An 11,270-nucleotide genomic window follows, 5' to 3' on the forward strand; every position below is an offset into this window, starting at 1 on the left:
TCAATCAATTCGTGTTCCAGATCACGTTTATCTGAATTGATCGCTCTCATTTTCGAACCATTTCTTACAATTTCAGTCGCAGTCATTATAACTTTGAAAGACATGACCGGAAGCACGCCATATTAATAACCGCTGACTTGACCGCGTCTCACAGTGGACGTCCCGGCCGTGAACACATGTACAGATCCGGGAGCGGCGCGCACTGATCGCCCAGTTGGAGGTAAAGGACGACGTGTGAAGTGGGAAGCGAACAAAGTCAAGGTAGCGACGACGTGCAAAAAACAACAACCCAAAAAAAGTTATGTTTTAAACCTCAAATCTGCTCATGTCGCATGTGAATAGCAGCTCAAAATGCACGTGTGGGCAATTGCATTTATCGTCAACAGGTGTCATGACCCCATGTGACCCACAAACTTGTCACAGGTACTCGCACACGTCACCTCATTATCTTTATCATGGGTTGCAAACTCAAGGCCTGCGGGCTGATCCAGCCCACCATATCATTATGGTGAAATGCTGTTTCCCTTACTTTTTTTCAAAACTAACCAATTAAAATGAATGAAGTTGACCTGCTGTGACTTGTAGCCCCATATTTAATTAATAAACGAATACAGTGCATCTCCAATTTTGGCTGGCAGTTTAAAAGAAAAAAAAAGCAAATCCCATACAAACTCAACTTCCCTCTACATTTAACAGTTAAACATTGCTATTTGGTTAGAGCCGAAGCCAAACAAACAAACAAACAAACAAACAGCTCAAGTAATTCTATTTCATCAGTTAATCAACTTTCGCAATGCTGATGAGGGTCGTTATGCTGATGAGGTGATACCGGGGGGAGTGGGGGTAATAGGCCAATCGTTAGTCAGGAATGTAGGAACAATCAGTGGGGCCACAGGGGGGGTCCCGCGCCCCCCCCAACCTGAGAGTAGGGACCTATCATAGCTGTGTCCGGCGCCATCAGTTAATCAATTTCGCAATTTGTTCTCTTGAAATGTTGAAAGGGGGGCCCGGTAGTCAAGTGGTTAGCACGCCGACTTCACAGTGCACAGGTCGTGAGTTCAAGACCCAGTCCGACCTCCCTGTGTGGAGTTTTGCATGTTCTCCTCGGGCCCACGTGGGTTTTCACATTCCAAAAACATGCAATGGCAGGCTGATTGAACACTCAAAAATTGTCCCTGGTTGTTGGTTTGTCTCTGTGTGCGCTCTGATTAGCTGGCAGCAAATTCAGGGAGTGCCCCGCCGAGTGACATATTAACTCATTCAATGCCAGATGATGTGCAAAAATGTGTCCACGCCAGTGCCAGGGTTTTTATCATTTTCACTCAAATTGCAGGACTCACAAAATATTGAGTTTTAGAACTAAATAAACATTCAATACAGCGTTAGAAACCTTAGACTCATCAAAAAAAAGTTATTTCCTAAGTGATACGAATCTGGAGTTACCTGAGCTTGAAATGGAGGCAGCTCTCCAAAATACTGTTGGTTTCTATAGCGCTTTAACAACAGCAAAAGCTGGAGCAAAATGCTAACATGGAAAAAAGGAAAATGTTTCCCCCTTGTGGAAGGGAAAAAAAATGCAAGAGGCCATGGCCAACGCTTTATCGGCACCCAAACGAAAAAAAAAAACATGAACAAATTTGGGAATGGCACTCTACGTCATATTTTCAATTCCCGAATAAATTCGTGAATGGCAGTGAATGAGTTAAAAAATAAAAGTCAGGGTATGTGCTGGCTGCTTTATATGAAATGAGCTGATATCTGTTCACCCATGATTCAAAACCTGAGAATAATGTTTCATGTTATTTTCGGAGTGGGTCGGCCTGGTGCGCCAGTTGTTAGCGTGTCGAGAGAGAAGAGAGAGGTGAGTGGACATAAGGACGAATGCCCGCTTCAGCATCTTGATGACGCCGGGAGATGGTGAATGGCTGAAGATGAACGAGTGGGTGATGATGGATGCGATGCGTAGGTCTCAGCATCGACCGGCGCCATCAGTTTGGAGGCTGAGTTGAGAAATGACCAACAGGAGTCTCGGGTGACGGAAATAGAAGGATGGAGAGAGTCAGGAGTGGGCGGATCATGGGCCAGATGGTGATTCATGGCCTTGCTTGTGACAAGCCAAGATGGAGTGTTTTCAAAGCTACGCTTCCATTTACCATTTACTCAGCTATTACCCGGGGGGATGGATTTCTGACAGCTGAGCGTTAACTTGAATTGCCGAGCAGCTCAGATCCTTTACGGTGACATCACGGGCTTTTTTTCACATTCCCTCGGCTGGGCTCGCAGTTCCCAAGCTCAAGGAGACGCGAATCAAATGTCATAATTGCTCTGGTTAAGTCATTTTTTTCTGGCAGACAATTTGTCAGTCGGAGGAATTTGTCTGTTCATTTTATTTATATGAAGTCGAAATTGAGATGTTGTGGCCCTATTGATATGGAAAAATGTAAACACCATCACCATATTAAATATATCTTTTACTTGAGTGTTTTTGGTCTGAAACGTTAGGTTTACCCTAAAATCCAAACAAATAAGACTACTTTCCACTTGACTTACAGCTGTTAACTCATTCACTACCATTCACAAATTTATTCGGGTATTGACAATATCACGTAGAGCGCAATTCCCGAATGTGATTGTTTTTTTTTTCATGCTTGGGTGCTGATAAAGCGCTGGCCATGGCCTCTGGCAATGTTATTCCCTTCCACAAGCGGGCAGTATTTCCCTTTTTTCCATGTTGGCGCTTTATTCCAGTTTAAGCTGTTGTTAAACCGCAATATAAACCAATATGTATGTACAGTAAAGTCTCGTTATATCGATATCGGATATATCGATAGTCCCGGTTATAATGATACTATTTCTATGCACGCACGGAGAAAATTACATGCAAACAGGGTCGGATATATCGATAGTCCCGGTTATATCGATATTTTTTCGGACTCCCTTAAATATCGATATAACGAGACTTTACTGTACATGTATTGCATTGTACAGCCGACCTCATTTCAAGCACTTATAACTTCAGACCAATATAATTTAGGAATTAACTTTTTTTCTGATGAAAGAAGACAGTCTCAGGTTTCTTACTCTGCATTGAATGTTGATGTAATCCTAAAACTCAATATTCTGTATGTCCTGCTATTTGAGTGAAAATGACGAAAACCCTGGCACTGGAGTGGATACATTTTTTGCACATCATCTGGCAGTGAATGAGTTAAATAATATACCGTTCCATGCAATGTTCAACAGATCAAGGTCATGTGACCAAATCAGACGTCTCAGAAGCCAAGGAATCATTTAAATTTTGAAAATGAAAATGATCCCAACTTATCCAAATAATTAGTTCACCAAAAGAAAGTTTTTAAAATTGCATCCCGCAGCTAGAACCTAGACCTAAATCAAACTGAATATTCGTTGGGGTGACCCGTAAGTCTTGCTAAAAGTCTCGTGTCGATACTTAATCCTAAAAAAAAATATTTATTTCCAACAAATTCCAGGTACAGACCTTCCCCACCTTACGAACGAGATACGTTCCAAGCGGTCGTTCGTAATGTGAATTTGTTCGTAAGTTGCTTCAGTGCTGTATTTTGTATGAAATGTATGTAGTCAAACACTCAACTGGGAAGTATAAAAAACAGACACTAACAGTCGTAAAATAAATTCACACCTACTGTAGTATGACGACATATCTTTGGGTCTTCGGTAAGCCATGATTGCAGCCATTACTTTTTCTTATGCATCGCGTCCTCCTGGAGCGTCAACTAGAGCGTCACGTATTCTACGGAGCCAATCACAAGCGAGCGTCCTGCTCAGAGCTGTATTACAGATTGAGCGCACAACTAATCAATGAATAACTAGTTTTCAAATCTGAAGTCAAAAATAATGACTGTTATTGTGGTTTAAAAATATGAAATTTTGGTTCGGATTTAACAAGCATCACGGAATTTCACAAATTTGATTTGCATTTGCGGGCCGAAAAAAAATTATGTGGTGGGCCGGATTTGGCCCCTGGGCCTTGACTTTGACACATGTCCGAGAGCGTCAACTGGGAAGAGGGATTTCCTCCCCGCACATTTTCTCTACGCAGCCAATCGTAAGCGAGCTCGGCGGATCGGGGCCTGAACTTGTTGGCAACACTTTAGCATAGCTTGGCTCTTATTGGTCAGCCTTGGTGTCTGTCGCGTAAATATCCATGCCCGCAAAAATGTTTGTATGTACCGCTGTTCGTAACTCGAATATTCCGGGAGGTCCGGGAGCTTCTGTATTATTATTCCATGTGAGAATGGCGTGTTGATGTTCAAAAGTAATCCTTACTTTTCTGATCTCGACACAGATGCCCAATCCAACTAAAAATGACCAAATAACATGCGATAAATGAATTATCCAGTTACCTGTCATGGATGCAACATCCCGCTGCTCCTTTGACTCCCACAGGAGGCGAATAAGCAACTGCTTTCCGAGCAAAACACATCTTATGATAACATGTTTGTACATGACTCCAGACCACGTCGCAGATCCTTCAGCTGTATCCTGATGAACGTTACTGCTTTGCCTGACGACACACTTTCCTATTCATCTCCCACTTTGACAGATGGCATCAGCCAGAGACGAGAGGGACGCGGCCGACCAGAACTTCGACTACATGTTCAAGCTGCTGATTATCGGCAACAGCAGCGTCGGGAAGACGTCCTTCTTGTTCCGCTACACGGATGACTCGTTCACGTCCGCTTTTGTCAGCACGGTGGGCATCGACTTTAAAGTCAAGACCATCTACAGGAATGACAAACGCATCAAGTTGCAGATCTGGGTAAGGCTTAACAACGTATAATGATATCTATGCCGTGCTACCAAATCCACCCTGTTGGGATGATGTGAGCGTATCATATGAAGATTTTATTCTAAGTGGCAGCAAAATGCTCAATTTATGATTCCTAACATCAGAGAAGACCTGGAAATTAGGGAGGAATACAAATTCACTTTTGGCTGACAGAGCAAAGATTGCTCTGTGCCAACGACTAAAGGCTGGTAGACGGTGTTTCCTTGCACATTCTATTCTAATACTTCTGCTCTCAGAAGGTGCTGAGTGTGAAAACACAATGTCCTGCCCCGAACTGCAAACAGACAGCTAGGGAAGTCTATGCAATGCAATAATAATCGGCGGAATAAAAAAAAAAACAATTACACACATTCACAAATGACTTTCGGACTGATCGCTTGCCAATCACGGGACATAAACAATCAATTCTGAGAATCAAACTTTGGGCCTACGAGGCATACACTTGATGTAAAAAGCTATCAACCCGACTAAACAGAACACTATTGATGAAGAACTAGATAAAATTATCACAGAGAAAGCCCCTACAAGGGATCATTCCTCAATATGGTGAAAGAAGAAGTTCCTCAAGTGGTTATTGCTGATGAAATTTATTAGACAGTAAAGTTTATTTCTTTAATCATAATACCATAACACATTTATTCTACATAAAATAAGGTATATTTTGTGTATTTTTAATGCTTAGAAAATTAGAAAGTAGAAGATTATGTTATGGGGACCTGGGAACGGATTATTCTCATTTTAATGGTTTCCTATGGGAAATATTTTTTTGGGATACACACTTTTCACCTTACACACTCTGGGAACCAATTAAATTTGTAAGCCAAGGTATCAATGTAAGTAAGTAAATAAATAAACAAACAAATACATACATAAATAAATAAATAAATGAATAAATAAATAAATAAATAAATAAATAAATAAATAAATAAATAAATACATGAAAATTATTGGCTGTTAAATGCCATTGCTGTAAATTGACTTGAGCCAATAAAGGCTGAGGTTAAAATGTTCTAGCATACAGCCCAGAGGCTTGGAGACCACCCCCCTCACCCCAACTCACTTCGGGCCTCAGTCCGGTTGCCCTGCATGTGGCATCAAGTCAATTCTCACGCGGCGGCTTTAATGCAAGTTGATGTTTAACATGCTCCCCAGACAGCGCACTTCATGAAATATGCATAGCTTTGGGCGCACCAGGAGTGTGCGGGGGGGGGGGGGGGGGGGGGTGTTAAGGGGAGGGGGGTGTCATTGTGCTTACGATGCAGTCCGACACCCAACCAGGATAACACTAGGCTCACTCACAAAACTTCTATGAGATGAAAAGCAATACATCCTTACCACTTCTACCTCCATGTTGGAAATGTATTCTGCTAGTAAGCACTCTGCGCATATCCGGACCAATGATCAAATTCTGTAGACAATGGGTTCCGCGGGACCACTGAAACCACCCCCCTCCCTGTATCATTAGCATTACTTTTCATGATGGAACTGCTTATTAAATTCAGCTGTTTATAAGTGCTACTGTGCCTCCACGTGAAGTTCCCTGGCAGATTACACATAAAGACACTAGCCTTTTACAACATATTGTGATGCTTCTAAAAAACGTAGACTGTATCCTGTTGCGCTTTGGGTGGTGCAACATTCTCTCCTGTATGGAAAGATTTACTTGTCTGCAAAGTCAATCATTTACTTTTCCTTGTGCGGGCTTCGCCCAAGCTGCCGTGTTCCTTTTTTCCCTCCAACATCCTTGTTGGTATTTTGCTACTTGAGAGAGTCGTGATGTCACTCCTCTTCCCAATATATTTGAGTACCGTATTTTCTGGAATATAAAGCGCACCTTCTATGAATGACATATTTTCCATACATAAGGTACACCGCATTATAAGAGGCATCTTCAATGAATGGGTTGTATTGGAATTACCTTTATTAGTCTCGCAGTGGAGAAATGTTCATTTCACAGCAGCAACGTGATAAAAGGAAGATGAAAGGAATGAAAGAAGTAGAAAAACAAAACACATGAGCTGCTGGAAAGGCAGCCACTCTCGTAGCGCCATCTTGAAGTCAAAAGAAAAAATAAAGACATATAATAAAATGTTATCAGAATCAGCTTTATTGCCAAGTATGTAGAACAAGGAATTTGGCTCCGACAGAACACGCTGCACTAGTATCATCATAAAAAAAGGCAAATAGGCACTATACAGTTATATTTGGGTGACTTTTTATTTTAATAGCGTTAATGGCTTGGGGGAAGAAGCTGTTTAAATGAGGGGAGTCGCTGGAAAAGGTGGTGGGCAGGGTGCGGAGGGTCCAGTCGGACTTTCCGTGCCTTTGTTTTGATTTTTGCGTTAAGAAGGTGCACCAGATTATGAGGCCCATGGTCAGTTTTTGTAAAAAAAATTCTCTTTTAGGTGCGCTTTAATGTGCAGAAAATACGGTATTTTTTTTAACAGTTAAAAAAAATGAGCTTCAGTCATGGCTCTTCATAATAGCATATTTTTGCTCGAATCACCTGCTTACTTTGGCGTTGGTCCGTCATATTGATGGACCAGCCCTGACACCTTTCCCGATATGCAAGTATAAATTTCTCTTCTCAACGACAGCCACGTTTCCACCGAAGCAAATAAAAACATGAATGACTTACGACTAACTTTGAAGTCCTGAAATGTCCCCACTTCACCATCGATTTTGTTATACATTACAAGTTTGTGGCTACCTCCTAAGTGCATTGTCGGTGTTGCTGCCATCTCATGATGCAATATGGATACACTCTTGGAAAATGATTACTGATTGAAATTTAGTTTTAAGAGTACAGTGATACCTCTGTTTATGAACGCCTTGGCTTACGAACTTTTCAGTTCACGAACGTTAAATTTATGAATATTTTACCTTGGCATACAAACTTTTTTTGGGATACACATGGAGCTGCCTCAATGAGTCATGTGTTGTTCGCGAACAAGCCCGTTCTAACAACAAAATGGCAGTCGACTGTTTTTGTCCTCTATTCCCCGCCCCAGTCTTTGGTTAAAGCCACGTGATTGGTCTAGAACGCAGCAGTGAGGGGGGGGGGGATTTACAGACAGAGAGAGAGTAAAGCTGTTCTCCGAAAAAGAAAATGGCTGCCGACATGTTTTCTTTGTCCTCTTTTCCCCGCACCCAGTCTTCGGTTAAAGCCATGTGATTGGTCAAGAACGCAGCAGTGAGGAGAGATGGATTAAACATTATAGACATGCATACGTTAGAGAGAGAGTGACAAAATGGATAGAAAACAGTGAAATTTGGACTCGTTTCAACTTTGATATTTGTTCAAAGGCAGATTGTAGACTGCAAGGTTAAAATTCCCATCAATCTTGGTGAAAATAAAACATTACAGTTTGTTTTAATAAAATTTTACACATGACCTGCTCTATTATTAAGTTTTTATCCGGTTTATGCTGTGAAATAGTTACGTTTTTTTTCTAGACTTTGAACGGAATAAGATTTTTTACATTGGTTTTAATGGAAAGTGCTGTTTTGGTTTTTGAACAAATCAGTTTTCGAACAGGTTTCTGAAACGGGTTGTGGTCGAAAACCGAGGTATGACTGTACCTGGTTTAAATCCGATCCCGAAAATTAAATGGATAGAGGTGAGATGCTCCTCACTGCTTTTGTGCTTCCAGGACACGGCGGGTCAAGAGCGCTACCGCACCATCACCACTGCTTACTACAGAGGAGCGATGGGTTTCCTCCTCGTATATGACATCACAAGCCAGGAGTCCTTTGTGGCCATACAAGACTGGTAATCGGAGCCTTTATTTAGGCTTTTGACGCCTTCGCTGCATGAACTTAACTGTGTATTTTTGTTTCCCAGGGGAACACAAATCAAGACGTATTCGTGGGACAATGCCCAGGTGGTGCTGGTTGGGAATAAGTTGGACTTGGAGGAAGACAGACAGATTCCCACTGATGATGCTCAGAGACTCGCAACAGAGCTCGGTCAGTGTAGGAAAACGCTCATCGCGTCAGAATCAAAAATAGTCTGAGGATTTTTTTAGGGGGGGGGGTGGGGGGTTGTTTGTCAACCAATTAGCTCAAACAATGGTAACATCTTATATGCTATCACAAACTCCATGCAGGTGACCTTTGGGCAGGCAACATTTGAGAAACTTTAAAGGAAAACCGACGTCTCCGGACAAGTTGTGTCCATAATTTGTAAAATGGCTTCAAATGACTTCTACTTAGCGTATTTTACTAAGATTCCACCGCATAGAGCTCTATTTTACGTTTTAAGACACGCGCTGAATATTCCGGAAGTCTTGTTTTTGAGTTGGTGACGAGTCCTCACGTGACGTCAGAAAAGGACCGCCTCCTGACCGTAAAAAAGGACACATTGTAGCAGTCCTTCCATCACGTCAATGCATTTTGCTGTCTGTAAACGTCGTGTAGGACCAAAAAGAGGCAGAAGAGGGCGACAAAGCTCCATGTAAGGAATTAATCAGCCTGTCGAAACAGGCCGATTAATTCCTTACACGGCTTTATCGCCATTTTCCGCCTTTTTTGGGTGCGACATTTCCCACCCCTGTTGCCTCAAAATGACACAGAATTAATTCTTTAATCGATTGCAAACATGTTCTTCAGAACTATTTGAATCATATTCATAACTGGATGAGTTACAAGAAAGCATATTCTCCAAATCTGAAGCCATTGTTTTGATTCTCGAGCAAGGCAAGATGTCTTTTCGTGACACCACGAACATGGGGGCGGGACCTTCTGAAACCGGCCACTTCCGGGTTCAATTTGAAGTAGTTTTTGGACACTGTAACTCATTTTAATTGGTGTTTTGCATTTGACTAAAAATATCGCACTGCGTATTTTGGGTATTTTCGATGCTATAAAACGTTTTTCTGATGTCAGTTAGGAAACAAAAAAGTGACGTCGGTTGTCCTTTAATGCTACGAAGCTAATATGTCTCGGTGAAGGCAAGTTTGTCCCCTACGTATCAATCATTCTTATCTCATTCACTGCCATTCCCAAATTTATTCGGGAATTGAAAAGCATGACGTGGAGCGCCTACTTTGTTCGGATTTTGTTTTTTCTTGGCGGTGGATGCAGTTAAAGCGCTGGTCAGACCTCTGGCAATGTTTTTCTCTTTCATGAGGGGGCAGCATTTGCCTTTTGTCCATTTTAGCGCTTTGTTCCAGCTTCAGCTGTTGTTAAAGTGCTATATAAATCAATATTTATGTATTGTATTGTATTTTGTACAGCCGCCTCCATTTCAAGCTCAGATAACTCCAGACCCATATAACTTAGGAATTAACTCTTTTCTTTCTGATGGAAGAAGAGAATAAGGTTTCTTACACTGCATTAAATGTAAATGTATTCCTAAAACTCAATATTCTGTGGGTCATGCAAATGGAGTGAAAATAACAATAACCCTGGCACTGGAGCGGGCACATTTTTTTGCACATTTCTGGCAGTGAATGAGTTAACAGACGTTCAGAATCAGAAAGCCTTTAATAGTACCACAATAGGCATATTTTCAGGAATTCCTCTCTGTAACCCTGAAATTATGAATTGGTAAACAGCTAACAAGCTATCATTTTTTGTACTGTTTTCCTTTCACCCCACTCCTCGCAGGCTTCGAGTTCTTCGAGGCAAGCGCCAAAGAATGCATTAACGTGAAGCAGGTTTTTGACAAGCTGGTGGACGTCATTTGTGACAAGATGAACGATGGCCTCAGCAGTGACGCCTCTCCGTCACCCATTCACAAGGGAGCTGGCTTGAAGGACACTTCTCGCGCCATCCAGGGAGGCTGTGCATGCTGATGGCCAATATGCGAGCGCACACACATTGCTATGCTTATTTTTCCTCAATCGGGCCTTATTTAAATGTGACTGTTACACTGAAATACCAAAGAAGTGCTTAGCGATCACGTGGCTTTGACCTTTGCCACTTATTTATCACTTTTGTGTGTGTGGAAGCAGGCACTTGTTCCAGGCAAATACATGGACCAAACTGGAGAGCTGCGAGGATCACGGTATTTGTGTCATGCCTCCACCCTGTGGCTGCGGTAGGAAGTTGTGTAACCGTGACGTCAAGGTACAAGGGGAGTTCATTGCTGATGTTATTGTCTTGCAATACCGCCTTCAAATTGGGGAATTTAAAGGGTGCTTTGCACTGTGTCTGCTGTTATGTTTTGGAATAAAATACTTGAGATATTTTTTTTTGTACAATGTATGATTTATTCCTAAAATGACTCGATTTTACCTACCCAAATAGTCGGTCCAACTCATTCCTTCCTCATTTTAATAATCCAAAATGGATTGATGACCTTATTTTAGTATGTAATGGAGTAGCTTATATAATATATGTTCTGTGTTCATTTTATTGGCCTCCAATTGGAAATGATCGAGTTGACGTGCTCCAGATAAGAAATCTTTAATCGGTAAGTTCATACTTCTATTTT

The 11,270-nt window shown here is 41.7% G+C and overlaps 1 protein-coding gene across 3 annotated transcripts; it reads left to right on the plus strand.

Moving 5' to 3' along the window:
- The first annotated feature begins 83 nt into the window (after positions 1–83).
- rab3da (RAB3D, member RAS oncogene family, a) lies at positions 84–11,250 on the plus strand. Of its 3 annotated transcripts, XM_089007338.1 has the most exons (6): positions 184–261; positions 343–423; positions 4,586–4,801; positions 8,485–8,603; positions 8,676–8,800; positions 10,442–10,632. In XM_089007338.1, exons 3-6 carry the CDS (start codon positions 4,586–4,588, stop codon positions 10,627–10,629), a joined length of 648 nt encoding a protein of 215 aa, XP_088863464.1. In that variant the 5' UTR covers positions 184–261; positions 343–423; the 3' UTR covers positions 10,630–10,632. The 3 variants fall into 3 exon arrangements, with proteins under 3 accessions (XP_088863465.1, XP_088863463.1, XP_088863464.1); XM_089007339.1 differs by lacking the exon at positions 343–423 and having other exon boundaries at positions 84–220; XM_089007337.1 differs by lacking the exon at positions 343–423 and having other exon boundaries at positions 137–261; positions 10,442–11,250.
- Positions 11,251–11,270: the final 20 nt, after the last annotated feature.

This window comes from Hippocampus bargibanti, linkage group LG10 (assembly GCF_051943395.1).
Source record: "Hippocampus bargibanti isolate YZ-2025 linkage group LG10, ASM5194339v1, whole genome shotgun sequence".
NCBI classification, from domain to species: Eukaryota; Metazoa; Chordata; class Actinopteri; order Syngnathiformes; family Syngnathidae; genus Hippocampus; species Hippocampus bargibanti.

Bases quoted from the DNA above. Each gene is read 5' to 3' on its own strand.
- rab3da (XM_089007339.1), top strand. From the start codon at position 4,586: ATGGCATCAGCCAGAGACGAGAGGGACGCGGCCGACCAGAACTTCGAC. The intron at 4,802-8,484 runs GTAAGGCTTAAC...TTGTGCTTCCAG, and splicing joins GCATCAAGTTGCAGATCTGG to GACACGGCGGGTCAAGAGCG. The intron at 8,604-8,675 runs GTAATCGGAGCC...TTTGTTTCCCAG, and splicing joins TTTGTGGCCATACAAGACTG to GGGAACACAAATCAAGACGT.